This window comes from Myotis daubentonii, chromosome 11, assembly GCF_963259705.1.
Source record: "Myotis daubentonii chromosome 11, mMyoDau2.1, whole genome shotgun sequence".
Taxonomy (NCBI): Eukaryota; Metazoa; Chordata; class Mammalia; order Chiroptera; family Vespertilionidae; genus Myotis; species Myotis daubentonii.
Genome location: NC_081850.1, coordinates 6,874,257 through 6,896,180, shown reverse-complemented (window position 1 = coordinate 6,896,180; position 21,924 = coordinate 6,874,257). Strand labels below are relative to the sequence as shown.

The 21,924-nt window shown below is 47.1% G+C and overlaps 1 protein-coding gene across 1 annotated transcript in view; it reads right to left on the bottom strand.

The window, feature by feature from the left end:
• The window catches only part of HSD17B3 (hydroxysteroid 17-beta dehydrogenase 3), a 51,255-nt gene that overhangs the window by 14,911 nt on the left and 14,420 nt on the right, over positions 1 to 21,924 (bottom strand). Inside the window, exons 4-8 of the mRNA XM_059658683.1 lie at positions 7,893 to 7,968; positions 6,137 to 6,244; positions 4,730 to 4,797; positions 2,836 to 2,871; positions 57 to 91 (exon numbers count right to left, since the gene is read on the bottom strand). Coding sequence (XP_059514666.1) covers positions 57 to 91; positions 2,836 to 2,871; positions 4,730 to 4,797; positions 6,137 to 6,244; positions 7,893 to 7,968 — 323 coding nt within the window. The remainder of the gene's footprint in view (positions 1 to 56; positions 92 to 2,835; positions 2,872 to 4,729; positions 4,798 to 6,136; positions 6,245 to 7,892; positions 7,969 to 21,924) is intronic.

Below are 21,924 nucleotides of genomic sequence, written 5' to 3'. Positions count from 1 at the left end.
GCCGCCGGCCAGGCCAGGGAGCCCGTGTGCTCCACCGTTTCAAAGAAAGGCCTTACCTTGCCTCCATGTGCTTCAGAATGAGCTGGGTCATCTACAAGAGAAGGTCAACGTTAAGCCTTGACAAAGGAACTAAATAGCAATGGGCGTGCAACTTGGGGGAGTGGGTGTGGGAGGGAGCTGGGGAACTGCCTAATCTTCTCAGATGGCCACACGCATTGGGGGTCATTCTGGCAACACTAGAGTCAGGCCGGAACCTACAGGACGCAACTCAGAAAATGGCCAACTGCTCAGAGGCCTCTGGTTTCTCCTGCTAAAGCTCCAGTCTTCCTGCAAAACGAGGGCAGTGAAAAATTATGGAAATTGTCCTGGTGTGGGGTCAGCACTGAGGGCCCCAGATACTCTCTACCCCAGGAGACAGGCAAGCGGAGCTGCTCATCACAAGCCTCAGCCTTGAGTTAGGATTGGGGGGCGTCAGGACATCACGCAGGTGTCCATGAGCGTCGCAAGTACCGGGGAGGACACCTGTCAATCCAACAGCGGCCGCATAAGCAGCCTGCAGGTGGTCTGTGCTAGCTCCCCAGACAGACATGTCTGTCTGTCGGTCTGTCAGAATTACAACTGTATTGGGAAGTCCCTTCCCCCTCCCAACCTTCTGTCCCAAAAGAGGTCTTTTCTGCAACTTCCGGAGCTTAAACATCCCGTTAAAGAGCTTTTCACATCGTAATTGTAAGGCGCACGTTTTAAGAATTAAGGAGGCGGCAACTGTGTGGGCTAAAGGGTTCTCAAACGTACATCCGAGTGGACGGGGGCCCTGTCTGGGGAGCAGGTTTGAGACAGAGAGGAACCAAACAGGTGGGGCAAAGCAGAGAAATCAAAAGGCCCAGGGCCAGAGGACTAGCTCTGCCAGTCTCTGCACGTGGCCTGGGAGCCCCAGGAGCTTCCGGGGGGGCTCTGTCCCTGCCACGCCCTACCTGCGGGGCCTCCAGAGTGGGGGGTGGTCCCTAGAACCCACGGGACTGCCTCCTGAAAACCTGGATTTGAAGGGAGGTGAGAAAAGGATGAGGGCTAGATTGTCATCACCCTTCCTTGGCTTTTCCAACGTCACTGAGGAGCACGCCAGCAGGTCCTCAGTCTCCCGGCTGAATGCTCTAGCCTCACTGGGGGAAGCAATCCCGGGTAGAGAGAGGACGTCGGGTTTGTGAGTCTCTGTCACAAAGCTCCCAATATTTAGTCTCTGATCTCACCTTCCTTTTGCCCACAAGCTCAGCTCCCACCCCTGCCCTGACAGGGGCCTCTCCTATTCCCAGACGGCTCCTGTGGAATAATGGAATAAGGGATACTTGTCATGCCTCCCACCAGCGTGGACAGCTGGGGTGGCATGCGTATAAGCTAACCTCCCGTGTGTTTTCTCTGTTATTTAGGGAAGTCAGTGTCTAACAATATATAAAATAATTGTTTAGCAAATCAAAACATCCCTCTGCTAAAGGAGTCAGGGTTATCAAATACATCTGGGAAGCCCCTTGATCAAATGGACCAAGAGTGAGAGATCCACGTGTCAAATAATGTGAAAGATTTTAGTGATAAGACTACCGACAACAGTTGGAAATATAAAACTTACAATTACATCAGCTGGGAGTTTGAAAAGCTATTGATTGCTCAGCCTAAAAGAATGTGTGTACCAATGAACACTGGGCAGGCTACGTAAAATACCACTATGCTTACAGAAAAACAGTCAATGGTAAAAACAATTTTTGTCAGCCCAACTTATCCACCTGAAAAAAAATTTTTGGCTCTACTCAGCATCCATCCCCTCCCCTTAGGTCGCGAGCAGCTGATTCTCCTGTGGGAAAGCCGTCCTCCGCGGCCAGTCCATGTCCTCAAGATGAGACTGAGCCTCCTGCTGCTCCCAGCCAGGGTCCAGACCCATGAAGCCGGGGGTCACACCTGGCTCCCTGCTGTGGTTCCACGGGGCCTGGGGAATGGCCACAGGGCGCCAGGCGCAGTTGTGAACGCTGTGGCCTGAGCCAGGCACCGGCTGTGGGGTCAGTGGGGTCTCAGAGCCCAGGGTTCACTCACAAGCCATTCAGAGGAGAGAAGCCTGTGTTCACACAGAAGTGCCATCCGCTCAGCAGGCGCGGCTGGGCCTGCTTCTCGGCAGCACCTTCCCCCAGCCGCCTGCCCAGGAGGGCCCTTCCCCCCACACACCCCCGACCCCCACCCCCCCACTCTCTCCAGGGCACAGTCAGCTCAGCTCCGTGGCCGTCGTGCCTACTGACGCTTGTGCAGAACAGCACCCGACACACTTAGTGCCACACTTTTCTAGCAGATGAAGAATCTGAGGTTCCAGGGAGTTAAACAGCACGCCCAGCGCTGCCCAGCCAGCTAGTGGCTGAGCTGGAGTCAGAGATACATGAACTCCAATTGGCAAGTACTTATGGAACAGGAGTCCATAAAATCCATGCCTGCCCTCTGTCTTTTTCTCCAACAGAGCGACTTTTCCTCTATTTACTAGAATAAAATCAGAGGAAAGTAGTGAATTTTTTAAAAAGTCACCCTGGAATCCAGAATCAGTTTCAGCAGCGTCAGGTCTAATATGTTCTGACATGTGGCAGAACGGAAGGCAGAAATAGGCCTCAAACACGAGGGAGCATGAATCCCTCCCTGCGCTTGGTGAAAACAGAACAAGACAACCGAAAGGCCACGCGTGGGCCTCGCAGTCAAGTGCAGTTCAAGTCCAGAGAGTCCCCTCCACAGGGAAGGGCCGGGTGTCCTGCGTTGCCACATGCCGGGAGCTGCTCCACGTGAATGCGTTCGGCACGTACACTGGTCACGTACCTTCACTACCGAGGTGATGTTACAGTGGATGAGGCTCTGGAATGAACAACCACAACCACAAATCAGCTGAGACGTTCTCTTGACGTGCAGTCGGTGCTAACGAAACATGAAGTGGCCCTAACCGGTTTGGCTCAGCGGATAGAGCAGGGGCCCTCAAACTTTTTAAACAGGGGGCCAGTTCACTGTCCCTCAGACCGTTGGAGGGCCGGACTATAGTTTAAAAAAAACTATGAACAAATTGCTATGCACACTGCACATATCTTATTTTGAAGTAAAAAAACAAAATGGAAACAAATACAATATTTGTATTTGCATGTGGCCCACGGGCGGGCCGTAGTTTGAGGACCCCTGGGATAGAGCGTCGGCCTGCGGACTGAAGGTTCCCAGGTTCAATTCCGGTCAAGGGCATGTACCTTGGTTGCGGGCACATCCCCAGGAAGGGGCGTGCAGGAGGCAGCTGATCGATGTTTCTCTCTCATCGATGTTTCTAACTCTCTATCCCTCTCCCCTCCTCTCTGTAAAAAATCAATAAAATATATTTTTTTTAAAAAAAAAGAAACATGAAGTGGGCGGAGGCAGGCGTCTGAGCTGCTCCCCACTCGCCCAGCCGGCACACCGGCTCCTCCTGGAAGCTCAGGGCGCCTGCGCCAGGGCTGGGAAACGGCTGCCCTCCGTGCCGTGCATCTGTGCAGTGTGACCTTGAACGAAGTCAATTACTAAGAGTTTCCTCAAATCTGTAAAGAGGAATGTGGACACAGCTTTTCCAAGGCAGCGGTTACTTCCCAGCTGGAGGAAGGGGGCAGCGTGCGTGGGCCTGGGGACAACGGCAGCGAGAACAGAAAGGCCAGTGGCGCCCTAACCGGTTTGGCTCAGTGGATAGAGCGTCAGCCTGCGGACTGAAGGGTCCCAGGTTCGATTCTGGTGAAGAGCATGTACCTTGGTTGCGGGCACATCCCCAGTAGGGAGTGTGCAGGAGGCAGCTGATCGATGTTTCTCTCTCGTCGATGTTTCTAACTCTCTATCCCTCTCCCTTCCTCTCTGTGAAAAATCAATAAAATATATTTAAAAAAAGAAAGAAAGGCCAGTGGCTGTCTAACAAGGCGGAGGTTCCGGGCTACAGAGGCCAGATAAAGAAACTAGTAGAGTCTCCCGAGACAGACAGAGAGGGAAAGAGGGGTAGACACAGAAACGGGCACAAGTACAGACATGAACAGAGAAAGAAGCAAGAATGGCATCTGCTTAATGGAGAGGCGGGCGTGGCAAGGGTGTGCAGCTACGCCCAGCAGTGGGCACTCCGCCCGCTCCTCTCGGACTCACATGGGAGCATGGGAACGCCTGCACAGTGGGGGACTGGGAGCGCGACAGCCTGGATATGACCCCATGACCTCAAAGGTCAGAGCCTGGAAGACGTAACAAGGAGTACCTTCCAGGGCTGCTAAATGCACCAAATGCACGCATGGCCAGCAATGGCGGCCAGGGGTCTGAGCCACGCTTGCTGAACTTAGAATCAATACCTCAACCGCAGAGTTTGTATCACTGACTTCCCTCACGCTGAACTCCGAACAAATTTTATTACCTGGGAAGACAAAGAAAACCAAAGAGCTTCTCCCACTTGCGTCCACAGCCATAAAATTTCCAGGCAGGGTTACCCCTTATGAAACACAGCACAGAGCCCCAAAGACTAGGGCAGCAGCCGGCGGGCGCTGATGTGCGGAGGAGGGGAGAGGTGACCTTATCTTAGAAATGGCCATGAGCAGGGATGCCTTGCTGTGGACCAAGTACTAAGATGAGAAGAAAGGGAACCCTCCAGACAGCCCCCTGGGACACAGAATTCTGTCCAGACACCCTCCCCGGCCCTGCTGAGAGGAGGGCGCCACAGAAAGCACAGCTGTACCTGGATTTCTTCCGGTGTGTTAAGGAAATGGCGTGGCAGAAGGCTGGGGATCATTCCAACATTGTTGACTGCCGGGGGAGGCAAAACAAAAAGATGTCAGAAGAGCCAGTGGCAAATGTTTGTTGAAAACCTTAAAAACAGTTACACTCAACCCAGAAATTCTTCTCTTGGAAGGTGTTTTTAGGAAAATACCTTCATGCCTGGCCAGCGTGACTCCGTGGTTGAGTGCCGACCCAGGAACCTGGAGATCAGGGTTTGATTCCCGGTCAGGGCACGTGCCCTGGTTTCGGGCTCCATCCCCAGTAGGGGGCATGCAGGAGGCAGCTGATTGATTCTCTCTCATCATGGATGTTTCTCTCTCTCTCTCTCCCTCTCCTTTCCTCTTTGAAATCAATAAAAATATTTTTTTTAAAAAAGAAAATACCTTCAACAAGATTGATACCCCAGGTCGTTCATTGTGACATGATTTGATAACTAAACAGATCCGAGGGAAGAGATCATGATCCAGGGATAGGAAGCACATGAAGGGAATGGGGTGCAGCCCGGCTGGAGCGCAGTGCAGTCACTCACAACCACGGCTGCTCAGCTGAAGGCAGGGGAAAGTGTGTGTGATGAACGGCTTTTAAAAACGCACAACACACAGACGGGACAGGTGGTGATGGAAAGAACAAAATTTAAAACAAGTAAATATGTAAATAAATATGTGTAAACACGTAAGACCCATGTAGACATATGAGAATATGTATCTGGAAGGATATGCACCAAAATGCTCTCTCGGGCCGTCAGGATTTTAAGAAATTCATAATTCTCTTATATGCTTCTCTACTCTTTCCAGTTTTTCTGCAACAATATGTTTTTCATTGTTATTAGTAAAAAGAATTAGTAATTTTTTTCTTAATTCAGCAGGAACTTTAGAAATCAAACCTTCTTTCTATGCACAATACAGACATTGTACTGTGTGCGTAGTGATGAAATAGCGTGTTTATAATCATCACAGAAGAAACATCGTCTTGTGTCCTGAATAAGGTGATCAGTTCACAAGTACGCGCACTGCGCTGCCATTTCATGCGTCAATCACAGCCAAGCGTGTTGGGTAACTGGTCCTTCAGGCGCGTGTTTCTGAGGTTCCCTCTTCCCGCCGAATGTCAGTGTCAGTCGGTGAGAGAACATTCGTCCTCTCTGACATTAGGGAAGGCGGTCGGGAAGGTCTGATACATTCTAAAGCTCTATATACATCTGTTAGTCAGGTAATGCCTCTTGAAGAACTGAACTTTAATATTCGTTAATGCCACAGCTTAAAACACAGTTATGGGTTAAGCTCAAGCCACCGTGGGATAATCAAGGGTCACCGAGGTAGTTATTGCTCTGACGTATTACAGCACGCTCTGAGCATTGCAATTTGCTTACCTAAAATTCCAATTTCTAAGCCTTTGAGTTCTTCTTTAATATCCTCATAGATGTCGTCCTTGGTGAAATCTGCTTGTATGATCCTCACACTCCTCCCTGTAGCGCGCTCTGCATTCAAGACAATGTTACTCTTCAGTGATCACGAGTTCAAATCCCCTCTTGCCCGTGGAGCTCCCCTGCGCTCCCACGCAGCCTGAGCGACGTTTATGAGCACAAGCCCACCACCCCATTAGAGACAAGAAGTAGCCCGGATAAAGCTGGCATGTGCTAGAGGGGTGAGTCTGAGCGTTACCACAGTAACAAGTACACGCATTAGATTTAACACAGTGATTCTCAAAGCGGGGTCCCCAGAACACAGCATCAGCACCACCAGCAACTGGTTAGAAACACAAAACCTCAGGCTCCTCCCGGGACCTAGAGAACCAGGCACCCTGGGAGGCCAGGGGTCTTCTGCACCCACGCCCCAGCTGACTCTGGTGCTCGCTCTGTGGAGAGGCCTGGCCTAAGGGCTGCAGGCACAGTGTGATGCCCCCTGTGCCGCGCCGGGTCCCTCCGGAGACACAGCCACCCTCTGCATTTGCCCACACGTTAGCATTCACCAAGCCTTTACCTGCACCATCTCCTATTTTAATCCTCTCTCCAACCGTGCCACGTAGGTGCTGTCTGCATTTTCCAGAGGAGAAGCCAGCTGAGTCGCTAGTGCCTTGCCCGGGGCACCCGCACTGCTCCTGGCCAGGCCCTGCCACTCTCCCGCGTGAACTAGCCTCGTGCGGTGAACTTGCCTGTGCAGGAGCTCAGCGAGGTGTGGAAGCAGCACAGATGTCACCAGCTGCCCCCCTCAGCGCTGGAGCCAGACCCAATATTTCTGGGGCAAGTGATGTTGAGGCATAGTTTGGGGGTGGGATGCTCTCAGGCTGAAGACACTGCTTGCTCTTTAAGAGGCCGATGAAAATCACACTTTAACATTGCGGGAGGAGCACTGAAGAATGCCCGAATCCTGGTCAGAGTTACCTCTGATATCCAGACACAGAATTCATCGGCCCAAGGGCACTGAGCCACCCCGTCCGCCTCCTGATGCCTCAGGGACACAAACTGTCCCCCAGGCGGCCTGCCGTGGTTTCCCAAGTCTTTATCATTAAAGGCCTATTCCTGTGAGTTAAGGAGTGTATTAACTACTAAATTAATAATTAATCATTAAAATGCAAATCCCAAAGAGGGATACTGTGATGGTCATTAGCTAAGGACACTTCAGAGGTGTCATGATAATAACACGCTGTCCTGTGAGTGCGGCCTCCCAGCGTTGTGCAGTGCAGTCTTCACAGCCGCACAGCAGCCCTGCGCCAAGGTTTTTTTTTTAAATCTGAGTGTCACCACGAAGCGTCGCCCCTCCCCTTCCTGCACGGAGCAGAGCACAGACACGTGGAAGGCAAGTCCCACAGGGAGTGGCAGAAGCCCCCAGGAAGCTGGGCCTCTGGATGGGGACGTCTGATTCTAGAGATGAGGACGCGGGACCAGAGAAGAGAGCAGACCTACTGGCGCTGCTCTGATCCTGCCTCGCCCGCCAGAGACTCAGCCGTGAACGAAACGCCCCCTCCACAGCCTGCACTTAGCTTTGCAAACTGAGCTCCCGCAGCAGGGCCCGCGCCCCAGGCCTCAGGGAGCAGGGGGGATGCTGGCGGTGCCTCTGCAAGCAGGACCAGAGCAGACCTGGCCAGAGCACTCACAGACACTTCCCTCATTCCTTGGGGTCGCTCACCAATCTCCACGGCAATAGCCTGTAGTTTTTCCAGCGTCCGGCTGATCAGCACAACATTGAGGCCTTGTCTTGCTAGCTGGGAGGGGAAAACCAAGAGAGAGAAGACAGTCAGCAGACAGGAAGGCTTGCCTGAAAGGTGAGTTGGGGCATCACCCACTGGGTCCCAAGGCGAGGTGCTTGCTTTTTCTGGGTTTAAATGTGCAGACATTTCTGCGTTCTGGGCAAAACAGCTGCCCTGGGCCAGGCTAAACATGACATAATCCTGCTTGTGTTTATGACGTGCGAGGAACTAGTCCACGTTCCCTTTTGTACAGACCACAGCCTGACGCCCTCTCATCAGGACGCTCGGGTGCGGGCGGTGCTGAAAATCGGGGTTTGGAAGCCACTAGACTATAAGTTACATACCAGCCCGGGCAGCACTGCTCCATAGAGACCCGATTCCTGCAGCACCTCCTGAGCTGCTTCCTGCTCACAAGGACGCTCTCCTTGTGGTTCACTCTGCACAGACATGCTCATGCCTGAGCCCTGTCGCCTGCCCTCTGGCTCCCAGCTGGAGGGTACGTGCCTGCTTCCCTGAGACCCGCAAGGAAGTCTCTTCGGGATAGATACTGCCTGACTCCTGGGGGCCGGGGGACGCAGGACGGGAATGGCATGCATTAACGCGGGCTTCGCACCAAACAATGCTACACGTGAGCAAAATTAGATCTTTGCCTGAGGACAGAAGGAAAACCAATGATCGTGCAAACAGGCTGATGACATTTGAGTTAGTGACAAAGGACCTAGTTCATTAAAATCTTTCTCTATGGTTTTGATAGGAGAACCAAGATGACGGCATAGGTTAACGCCGGAGATTGCTGCCTTGAACAACCAAATCAAAACACACCTAAAAGACGGAACGGACATCATCCAGAACCACAGGAAGGCTGGCTGAGTGGAAATTCTACAACTAGGAGGAAAGAGAATATCATACCCAGACTCAGAGGAGATGCAGTGCTGAAGTGAAATACTCAGGTACGGAGTGCGAGCAGAGCGGGCTGGCGGCAGAGGGCGCGGTTGGTGCTTTCAATCGGGAGGGAGTCTCAGATTCTGAGCTCCAGATCCAGGAGAGTCTCTAGGGACCCAGACTCAAAGGGGAGAAGCGGGACTGTCTGGCTTCAGTTGGAACTCGAAGGCAGCTTTCTCTCCGAGGTTTGCAGCGGTTGCTGGGACTCTGTGAGGCAGAGCCCCTAGGGACGGAACTGAGAGCCGCCATAACTGCTCTCTCCGGCGACCCTGTTGATCCCGAGCCCGAGTGACCCACCCGCCCCGCCCAAGCCCTGCGCAGAGCCATTTGCCAGATAGCCTCAGGCAAAGGCTAGATTAGCACCTCCCTAGAGGACAGAAGTTTTCCCACTGCAGACACAGCTGATTCTCACAGCCAGCTGGCCTGGAGGTCAAATCCCCCTAGTATTAACTACAACAATCAAGGCTTAACTACAGGAGGACTGCACACAAAGACCACTAGGGGGTGCACCAAGAAAGCATAAAAAATGCGGAGACAAAGAAATAGGACAAAACTGTCAATGGAGGATATTCAGTTCAGAACCACACTTTTAAGGTCTCTCAAGAACTGTCTAGAAGCCACTGATAAACTTAATGAGATCCTCAACAAATCTAATGAGACCCTCGATGTTATGATAAAGAACCAACTAGAAATTAAACATACACGGACTGAAATAACGAATATTATTCAGACTCCCAACAGCAGACCAGAGGACCACAAGAATCAAGGCAAAGATTTGAAATGCGAAGAAGCTAAAAACACCCAACCGGAAAAGCAAAATGAAAAAAGAATCCGAAAATTCGAAGATAGTGTAAGGAGCCTCTGGGACAGCTTCAAGCGTACCAACATCAGAATTATAGGGGTGCCAGAAGATGAGAGAGAGCAAGATATTGAAAACCTATTTGAAGAAATAATGACAGAAAACTTCCCCTACCTGGTGAAAGAAATAGACTACAAGTCCAGGAAGAGCAGAGAACCCCAAACAAAAGGAATCCAAAGAGGACCACACCAAGACACATCATAATTAAAATGCCAAGAGCAAAAGACAAAGAGAGACTCTTAAGAGCAGCAAGAGAAAGAAACTCAGTTACCTACAAGGGAGTACCCATACGACTGTCAGCTGATTTCTCAACAGAAACTTGGCAGGCCAGAAGGGAATGGCAAGAAATATTCAAAGTGATGAATACCAAGAACCTACAACCAAGATTACTTTATCCAGCAAAGCTATCATTCAGAACTGAAGGTCAGATAAAGAGCTTCACAGATAAGGAAAAGCTAAAGGAGTTCATCACCACCAAACCAGTATTATATGAAATGCTGAAAGGTATCCTTTAAGAAGAGGAAGAAGAAGAAAAAGGTAAAGATACAAATTATGAACAACAAACATGCATCTATCAACAAGTGAATCTAAGAATCAAGTGAATAAATAATCTGGTGATCATAATAGAATCAGGGAGATAGAAAGAGAATGGACTGACTATTCTTGGGGGGGGAAGGGGTGTGGGAGATGCGGGAAGAGACTGGACAAAAATCGTGCACCTATGGATGAGGACAGTGGGTGGGGAGTGAGGGCGGAGGGTGGGGCAGGAACTGGGAGGAGGGGAGTTATGGGGGGAAAAAAGAGGAACAAATGTAATAATCTGAACAATAAAGATTTAATTAAGGAAAAAAATCTTTCTCTATGGTTTTAATTAAATGCCTTATACTGTTACTTTTTAAATTGTGGTAAATTACACTGAAAGGAATTCTAGGGACAAAATAGGCTGATTTTGGGAATACAGAGTGTCCATGGGGGAGGCATGCATATGTGAAGGATGAGCAATTAAAGCAATTAGAAGGTAGATCAAAAGCAGTCCTGACCTGAGCAGCTTGGAGACGCCAAAATGCTTATCTTACTTGTCCAATGGACAGAAAAATGCCACAGGAGAAGGAGGGAGAAGACATACATTCACCGAGGATATAGAAAAATCACAGGATAATGGAACGAAGGAAACATATTTTCACAGAGAATAGAGGAATGTTACAAGACAAGGGGAGAGGAAGAGGGGGCACCACTGGGCTTTGGCCTTTGAAACTGATACATTGTAACAAAGTAACCAATGAGGAAAGCATGGGGACCCTAAATTAATGAAAGGTCCAATTAGAGAGGGTCAGGTTCAAACAAAGAACTGCAACATATATAAACCGGAGACAAAGGGACACCAGGAGGGATTTTTTTTTCCATTAGAGAGAGAGAGAGAGAGCAGGCTTCCCCATTTGGGGGCCCCTCCCTAAGGGGATCCCCTTTGGGACACCTCTGCCCAGATGGAGTTTGTATATGCTTCCAATAAACTTCTACATTTTTATTAAAGAAATCCGTTAGTCCATGAATTTATTCTTCATCTTCATCAGACAAGAAGCCACAAGAAGAAGTCTGTACCTCAAACCCCACGTTTCAATACACAACAGAAAATGTTCCATGTTGACAAATGTATGGGATGTTTCATGAACTTGCATGTCACCCTTGCACAGGCCCAGGCACGTCTTCTCTATATCAATCCGGTTTTAGGACATATGTGGTCAAAGCGAGCACTATGCCAGCATTGCAATGAGGAATTAATGTTATAGGAAACATAAGAAGCCAAATTAAAGACTATAATATAGGGTCTACAATAACCAATAATTCGATCTTCAAGCCACTGGTCTCAGAATCAACCAGGAAGATGTCCAAAAACACCAATTCCTACCAAAACCATCCAAATAAAAATCTCTGAGGTGGAAGCCTGAGTGTCTACATACTTTTCTGCTTTGATTTATTAAATTATACTATTGAATACACCAGTGCATTCTCGTTGTATAAGGCGTCCCTGAGGCCACCATAGTGCCATTTCCTCACCCACCACAGGCTCTCCCTGCCTGGAGTTTGGTGTTGATCCTTCCTAACTCTATCTCAGCATCTACACGCACATATAAGAACATACAGAAGTAAATGTGTGTGTTGTGGGTTTTCTTTCTTTGCACACTTTACAAATGGCATTGTAAGTGCTACCTTTTTAACGTGATGCTGAGTCTCATCCCTGAGCATTGACCCATGTCCACATCAGTTCATGCTGAGCCACTTGGCTCTCCTTATTGCTTCCAGGTGCTTATAGCTCATATGGGTGAGCATTTAAGTTGTTGTCAAGCTTTCTTATTACCAATACTGCTACAAAGAAAACCTTCCTATATAGCTCCTTGTATATACAAGTGAACCAATTCCTAGAGTAGATAGACAAGTGCAATTGTTGTGTTAAAGGGTCTATGCTTTTTAAATTTTAACAGTATTGCCTAAATGTCCTCCCTTCAAACTGTACCATCAAAAGTAAAATTATAGCTATTTCTCCACTCTCTGGCCAATAGTTTATATTAACAAACTTTTCAAAATTGTCCAATCTAATGGTCAAGAAATGATATCCTTTTATTGCAGGGGTCCTCAAACTACGGCCTGCGGGCCACATGCGGCCCACCAAAAACATGAAAACATTTATCCGGTCTGCCAGGTGTTTTTGCCACCGCTGCCTGTCCTGCTTAGCAGCTGACTCGTCCCGGGCCCGCAGTGCTCATGTGTGGAATGTCTGAGGGACAGTGAACTGGCCCCCCGTTTAAAAAGTTTTGAGGATAGGTGCCTCGTTAGCGCAGTAGGTAGCACGTCAGTCTCATGCTAAAAAGTTTGAGGACCTCTGTTTTATTGTTGTAATTTTCCCAATTAATGGTGGGGCTGAGTATCTTTTTGTATGTTTATGTGTGAAATACCAGTATATACCCTTTGACCATCCTTCTACTGGTGTTTTGTCATTTTCTTATAAATCTATGGGAGGTTTTTTATATATTCTGGATAATAATTATTTGCCTACTGTATATGTAGCAGTGTTTCTCCTTTGTTTATGGTGTCTTGGCATACATGATAGGTTATTTTAATGTTATCAAGTTTGTGACTTGATGGGTTTGTTAATTTTTTTCTTATGATTTTCTCTAACTCCAAGGATATAAGTAGATTTTCCTACAACCCTTCGTAGTTTGTTTGGTTATTGTCATTTATTTTTGAAAAAGGTGTGAGGTTAAAATCATCTAGCATTATATTTTTCAAAATGGGTGGCTAATTGTCTCAACGACATTTTTCTATTTGTCCTTTCTTTCCTGATTTGAATGCCAACTTAGTCAGATGCAAAATTTTCATAAGTACATGGGTCTGTTTCTGTTCGATTTGTTCTGTTTTCATTGACCTGTTTGTTACTTAAATGACACGGCCACTTCTGATTTAATCATAGTCTTACAATAAAGCTTTGGTATCTGATGTCTGATAGAGGAAGTCCCTACCCTGTATTATTCTCTTTCAAAATGTTATTTTTTAATCTTCTTAGTGTGATTTTACAGATAAAGTTGTATACATTTTAAAGTAGTATGTTAAAATTAGAGACATTTAGGTGGAAGTTACATTTTGGCTGTAATCAGATGTCTCATCCATAAATATGGTATCCATTTATTCAGATTTCATACATTCTTCTAAACACTTTTAAAGTTTCTTCATGTAAATCTTGGGCATTTCTTGTTAATTTGCACTAGTTAGGATAACAGTAGCTGCTGTGACAAATAACTCCAAATTTTAGTGGCTTACCACAAAGAAGTTTGTGTATTTTTTTGTCTTATGAAACAGGCTTTATTCCGGGGCGGACCTCCATCTTTATGAAAGTGAGTGTGGTAGATGTGTCATCCCCCACCATTTGCTCTTTATTAAGCTAATTATGCCAATTCTAACTTTTACAATACCCATGCCACAGTTTAATTTTCTTGTGTACAAATGTTTATTTTACAACTGCCTCTAGCCTTTGTAGTTTGTTTTGCAGGTAACATTACCCCTAACCTTATCACATTAATAAGGCCATAATGCACACATTGTGACAAAAAAAAATTAATTTTGCTGTTAAATCGTTAAGGAAAACATCATCCCAAACTTTGATACAGGCAAAACATTAATGCTTGGGTTGTTTATTAACACCACCCTCGAACGTTTTCCAGTAGCTGCCTGACCTGGTCTGACGCTGGGGCAGGTAACCACTGCCCTGGAACAAGGCCAGGGACAGAGGCGTCTGCAGGCTCGGAAGCTGGCCGAGAGGCTGACCCCGGGGTGGCGCGATCACTGCCCCGTGGAAAGGGAGCCCGGCTGGTACCTATCTTGCCCATGTGATTTCACATTCCTTTCCCGACTGACTGCATACAGCCCCGCTTATCAAATGCTCTCCAAGGAGCTCCTTTGTCTTCCTGCTGTATGCTTCCTAGCTACGTTAAATAAAAGTCCAACAAGTTTTCACAGGTTTCCTTGTGCTTTTAAAATATTAGCGATCCTTTGAGTTATTTGGCTAAGTGAACACAATGATTACACTGTAATCGTAATATCTGCAGGATTTCAGAAGTGTCCGTACTGCTACGCTCCGTTAAAGACAAGAACACCCAAGAGGAGTACATTAAAACCGGGCTGCATGCTATCTTCCAGAAACACACCCAAAACGTAAGGTTGAAACTGAAATGAGAAAAAACATTGCATATATCTATGGAACACCAACCAAAAGAAAAAAGGCACAGCTTTATCAATATCAATCACAACAGGCATTAAAGCAAATTAGTATTACTAGAAATATAGATTAGTCCGTTCATCAGGAAGATACAGCAGTTCGAACCCTGGATGACCCATAAAATAGGGTTACATAGGCCTGCACAGGCAGCTGAGAAACACACCATCAGAATTGGCCAACAATTTTTAACTTCTTTTAAAGGTTTTCATTTTTATTTGTATTAGAAATGTGAAATTTAAAGATAAATAGAACAAAAAATGAAAAATTTAGTAGAAAAGCTGAAGAATAAAATTAATGAAATCCTTTTGTAAACAGGAAAGTCAAAGAAATAGAAATTATGAGGGGGAAAAAAGCTAATAGAGGATGAATAATAGAAGTTCCAGAAATAATATTACCCGACATCTGAATAATTAGAGTTCCGAAAGAAGAGAGTAAATGGAGGAGGAATGTGAACTTCCTGGGAGGGGCGGCTCCGCTGTGTCCCCCTCCACCCAGCCTCTCGGTATTTCTGCTCATTTTCAGATATAGCTGCTGCCCCTTCCCAGTGATTCTGTGAACTAGATGGTAACCGTTGATAAATGTGTTTCGTGCTAAAGTTTTCTAAACATGGTAAGAGAATGTTTTCAAAAAAAAGTATGTGCCAACACATTTGAAACCTTAGGTGTCATGGATGTATTTCTTGAAAAATATAAGTCCAAGACTTATTCAAAAAAAATTAAAAACCCAATAGTCATATAGTCACTAAAAATAATAGCAATAATCAATATGATATATTCATATAAATAAGAAGTGATGCTGATAATGATATAAGTAAATAGTTTAAATTGTCCCACAAAGAAAACTCCAGCCACAGGTGGTTTTACAGATAAACTCTATCAAACATTCAAATAAAAAACCCAACAATTCCAAAAGGATAAAAGAGATAACATTTCCCTATTCGGTTCATGAGGCTGCTATCACCTCAACGCCGAAACTTTGGAACCAGACTGGAGGCAACGTTACCGAGCAATGCTGCCTCTGCCTAAGTTCTGAGCCCGCAATTCTGCTCCTGGGCACGTTCTCGAGGAGCCCTTTGGAGACACGGGCAATGCGTTTGTGGCAGCAAAGCAGAGACGGCAGAAATATTCGTCAACAGAGGTAAGGGTAGCTAAACCGGGACATATTTACATAATGGAATACTACATAATTATGAAAATGAGTGAACCGTGTTCTACACACATCAGCCTGGATGCATTTCAAAGGCATGCTATTGATCCATCAAAAGCAGGTTGCAGAAGACATCTGAATCAGTTTGCATGGAAATCAAAACAAATGGTGCAACCAACACATTGTTAGGGTCACGTGCATATGTAATAAAACGCTCTAAGTAAGGACATTTTAACACAATGATCATGATCTGTGCTTACATGAGTGGGGATGAGGGAGGGACACAAAGGTATGTCGTGACTATGGAATGTCTCAAGGATGAGAATGATGTTCTATTTCATTTTTTAAATACATTATTATTGATTTCAGAGAGGAAGGGAGAGGAAGAGAGAGATGGAAACATCAATGATGAGAATCACTGATAGGCTACCTCCTGCACACCCCCTACTGGGGATTGAGCCTGCAACCTGGGCATGTGCCCTTGACCAGAATTGAACCTGGGACCCTTCAGTCCACAGGCCAATACTCTATCCATTGAGTCATACTGGCTAGGGCTGGTGTTCTATTTCTTAAGCTGTGTGATAAGGGACACAGTACTCATTTTATTATCTTTCATAATCAAGCCTATGCATTATACACACACACACACGCACACGCGCACACACACACACATACACGTCATGGCATAGTACAATGAACCCAGGCTACTCAAAACCTGAAACAAAATTAATGGGTTGAAGGCAAGCCACCCAGGAACAAAGCAATGAATCCAGGGGAACATAAAAATAATTAAAAGCTACTGTTTTCATTTAAGGCAAGATGAGAGAGAATGAGCTGAGAGTGCAGCGGGAATAATTTAGACTCGAGCAATGTAAACGTTCGGAAGAAGAAATTCCTCGCTGAGACGGCGTAAGGCACCATCATATGTGCCAAGTAAGTGTGTGCTGACGGTCAAGAGCAGGGGCGGCAGTTGTTTTTCCCGGCTGGTCTGAAGCAGAGCCGGGAAGTGAATTTCCTCCAAGGCCCAGCTCTGTGCCGTTCCCTTGGCTTCCAGGAGGCCGCCTTGAGAAGAATTCTGACTGCCCTTGTCTGCCACCCTGGGGCTGGAGCAGTGCCGGCATCCATGCCAGCCCAGATGTTGGGGGAGGCACGAGAGCTGCCCAGATGTGGAGGCATAAAACCAGACAGTCTTAGTCATGCATTTTGCTTCTAGCATTCTCTGGGCATTAACAGCCAAGAGTACAGGTTTACTTACATACATCAGAGTGACAAAAAGTAAAATGTACAATATTTTAAGTTATATTAAATGCATACTTTACATCAATATTAAAATGTATAGTAATGTGGAATGGATTAAAATTGGTTCTGCCATGTAGAGAACAATTTGGCAGTGGTACCCAATATTTAAGTGCACATACCCATGAGCCAGCTATCTTACCGATAGGGATGTATATGTGAGTGAGTACATGTTCAAAGGTGGATCTTAAACATTATTTGTAAAAGCGAAAATGAAGAACCTCAGTGCCCATCCCTAAGAAGCTGATGAAAGAGACGAGGCACACCCTGGGATGAAGAGGCGCACGGTCATTAACGAGGACGCAGGTGTCTGTATGGCTTTGCTGAGGCAGGGCTCCACCCTGGATTAGTAAAGGGTTAAAGCAAAGCTGAGAGCAGGTTGTGTACAGCAGGACTCCATTAGCGCCGTCATGAGCAAGAACTAAACGTGCAGGTGTGCACGCTGGCGGAGACCGCTAGGGGGCGCTAACACCTGCCATGTCTTCACGGGCAGGTGGCGAGTGACGCCTGGCCTTTCTTGCCGGGCTTGGCCACAGGACTCTCAGGACACAGGCATGCTCATGGCCCCGCTCCAGCTTTGAAGACCAGAGCAAAGGCCACAAGACGAGACAGAAGGAACCTGAGCACAGCCACCTGCTCATCAGGAAAACCAGGACTGTCACCGGGTCTCTCTGTCACCACAGCCAAACCTCGCCATCTGTCAGCGCCCTTACCCACAGAGCAGTATGGCTGCGGTAACAGTGGCCACCCCCCAGCCAGGCCGGCGTCAGAGGAGCCAAGGAGGGAGCGGGGACTTTCATCAAAGCCCCCCTCCCGCCCCCGCCCCCGCCCCCACCCCAACATCAGCAGAACCTGAACTTCTACCACCACTCGCAGTGCCAAGGCTCCCTCTCCCTCCCTCCCTTCGCCTGGGAGATAACAGGGAAGGCAGAGAGGGCGGGACTTGCACCATCACCCCCCACCCCAACCCCATGCTAAGGAGGCCCTTTCCCCAAGTGCCACTGGAGGCTTCCTGGGAGCAGTGAGGGGGCACTCTTGCCCCTCCCATCCAGACTGGCCTAATGGGGTCACCCCAACCCCAGCCCATAGGAATGAGGCAGCAGCGTGTGCCAATGAAGGCCAAGTGGGAGACGAGGCCTCCCCTCACCCGTGGGCACCAGTCGGCCCCACCCTGCTGCAGCAATGCTGGCATAGACCTGAAACGGAAGGTTTAATACCACCCAGAGCCTTAACATAAAATCAGAAATGTCCAAAATTCGATCAAAAGTCACTCATCGCACCAAGAACCAGGAAGATCTCGATCTGGGTGAAGTAAAAATAATCAACGGATGCCAACATTGAAGTGGCACGGATGTTGGAAATATATGACTAGGATTTTAAGGCAGCCATCGTAAAAATGCCTTAATGAGCAAGGATGAACACAATTAAAACCCATGGAAAATACAAAGTTTGAGCAAATAAATAGAAGATATGAGAAAAGAACAAAATGGAAATTTTAGGACTGAAAAATGCAATAACCAAAATTAAAAATTCGACCCTAACCGGTTTGGCTCAGTGGATAGAGCATCGCCCTGTGGACTGAGTGGTCCCAGGTTCGATTCTGGTCAAGGGCATGTACCTTGGTTGCAGGCACATCCCCAGTAGGGAGTGTGCAGGAGGCAGCTGAATTGATGTTTCTCTCTCATCGATGTTTCTAACTCTCTATCCCTCTCCCTCTCCCTTCCTCTCTGTAAAAAAATCAATAAAATATTTTTTAAAAAAATTAAAAATTCGATGAATGGGCTCAATAGCAGAATGGAGGGGACCAAGGAAAGAATTCATGAACTTAAAGGTAAAACAATAGAAATTACCCATCAAAACAACAGAGAAAAATGCACTGGGGGAAAAAAAAATGACCAGCATCTCAGACACTTATACTAAAGATCTAACATCCATGTCATTGTAATTCCAGAAGAAGAGGGGTGGGCAGAAAAACTATTTGAAGATACACTGAATGAAAATTTTCCAAATTTGTGAAAAGATGTAAACTTACATATTCCAGAGGCTATGTGAGCCTCAAACAAGATAAACCCAAAGAAATTCACACCAAGCAACATCGTAACAATGACAGATCCTCCCTTCTCCCAGCTGGTGGGCAGAGTATGACGTAACCTGCAGCCTGGAAACACCTGAGTGCCTAACCATGTACCTTATATGGACCATACATTGAACCACCAATCAGCGCCTGCCAAATACCCTCAGCCCTTGTCCCTCAGTACCGTAGTGCCTAACCATGTACCTTATATGGACCATACATTAAGCCACCAATCAGTACCTGCCAAATACCCTCAGCCCTTGTCCCTCAGTACCGTAGTGCCTAACCATGTACCTTATATGGACCATACATTAAGCCACCAATCAGCGCCTGCTGAGTACCCTAAGCCCCCATTCCTTCCCTTTCCTCCCCTCAAAGGGGTGCTCACCTCTGCACGGGTTGCTGCTCTCCCCTTGAGAGACAACCCGGCAGGTTTTCCCCCCTAATAAAGCCTGTACTCCTGGTTTTCGGCTCCCAATTTGTCTTTCAAACTAAACTTCTGAAGACTAAGAAAAAAATCTTCAAAACAGTGAGAGAGAAAAACAACTCCTTCTTTAATGGTGGAAAAACAATTTGAATGACATCAGATTCATCGGAGACTCTGAGGCCAGAACTGAGTGGCACCACATTTTTCAAGTGCTGAAAGAAAGGACTATCAACCGTAACTTATCCAGCAAAAGTGCCCTTCAGGGACAAAGGGGAAGTCAAGGCATTCCCTGATGAAGGAAAACAAAGAGAATGTGTCACCAGCAGACTTTTCTTAAAAAAAATAGCTAAAGGAAGTTCTCTTAATAGAAAGGAAATAACAAAAGAAAGATTCTTGGGCCTGGCCTGCATGGCTCAGTGGTTGAGCATTGACCTATGAACCAAGAATCAATCCCTAGTGTGGAGCACGTACCCGGGGTTGCGGGCTCAATCCTCAGTGTGGCGTGTGCAGAAGGCAGCCAGTTGATGATTCTCTCTCATCATTGATGTTCCTATCTCTTTCTCCCTCTTCCCACCTCTCTGAAATATAAATATATATAAATATAAATATAAATATAAATATAAATATAAATATAAATATATATATATATATATATAGAGAGAGAGAGAGAGAGAGACTCTTGGAGCTTCAGGGAGGAAGAAAGAAGAATGGAAAAAGTAAAAATATGGTAAGTACAGTACATTCCCTCCTCTTCCTCCTTAAAAAAAATACAAAGGAATTTTCGGTAAAGAAAACAGTTTAAACACCCAAAATAGCAGTGGCTGCCCTTGAGGAGCTTACTCTGTGCAAAGCACCTCGCCCTCCTCATCCCATTTAACCTTTAAAAAGCCCAGTGGGATTGCCATCGCCTCCGGGTTTTGATGTGGAGATTCTGCAGGGAGCATGGAAGGCAGGGTGTGACACGGAGATGGCTAACCCTTTCCCAGCTGGGGCTCCCAGCCATCACCGTCCACAGCACCCTGTCTCCCCACTGCTCTCCTTGGAGCAGCACCTACCAGGGAGCAAGGGCAGGCTCGCTGGAAGGAGAAAAGCCTGCGTGAAGGGAAGGAGGAAGCCCAGAAACCTGTCTCCCAGCCTTAGCGAAGGACAACAGAGAACACAGGAAAAGGTTACACCAGGAGAAGAGCAAAGCAAGAATCAGTGTAGGACAGAAGCAGAACTTAGAGCTTGAAGGCTCTTGGGAGGTGTGTCTTGGCTGCTGAAGACTAGAAGCCCAGGAGTGTGTGTGTCACTGTCCCAAGTCTCCCGACAGTGAGTGCCAGAGGGCGGGCTGGACCCACAGCGTCTGACGCCCAGGCCACGGCTTTCGGAAACAGTAAGAAACGAATGCTAAGGGGAGCGTCCCTACGGGTCCCCTCTACAGCAAGAAAAGTACCTGAGTCTCAAGCATCACGGGGACCACGAGCAGGCCAAGTCAGCATGAATCTGAGGAAAGAATCTGGAAAATCATGAAGGACCCACGTTTCCGGGCAATGCCGAGAACTGAGAGGGCAGCCGTGGATGTTTTGGAGGAGGGGTCAGGCCAGAAACCTGGTCTAAGGTGGAAATGGTTATATAAAAGGTGATACAGGTTTAACGCAAACAGTGAGAAAAATTATCCTTCTCGTTTGGGGAATGGAAGACACAAGACTTTGGAAAGTGGCTGCTGAACAGTCTCCCCAACCTCAACACTCACCCGCTGAGCCTGGAGCAGCCACTGGCCGTCAGAAAGTTGTTAGTCACCAGTTAGGATAAGAGCGAAGAGCTGGAACACAATGTCTGTGCCCAGGAACTTATGGGCAGAGGATACAGGATGGGGTGGGGCCGTCCCAAAAGACCAGCACCGGGAGCTTTTCTAACTGGAATAGTTAGGTCTGTTCAAGTCCCAGCAGTTTCTGTCAAGTGCCTGCCATGCACCTTGCACTGTCCTCTCACACAGGTGGTTTAGCATCTGACATGATGAAGGCCTCGGGGACAAGAAAACACCTGGGTGCTGCACTGCTGGTGGATGTAGTTTTCACAACGCAAACGCATTTGATTCTATCTTTAAGGTGTCGCTGATTTTTTAACAGTCGTCCTCATAATTCCTAAGATTCTACTAGTATTTCTTCTTTTGTATTTCACATTGTTCAGTATAATGACACCAGTAAGAAATAAAATACATAGGAATTCCAGGAAAACAATACTTCATTAAGGGAATTTGTAATAATACAGTAATAATAGCATGTAAGACTGCACATGCTATAAAAGTATTTTTAAAGGTACCCATCTATTCCCTAGGTGCCTGTCTATCGATCAATCAATCTATCTATGGATCTATCTGCAGAGCAACAAGAAGCCTGGAGAGAAACACTGAAAGACACTAATATTGCAGCGACTCGGCCCTATCAGATCCTCTCTTTATATAATAGTTGTAATGC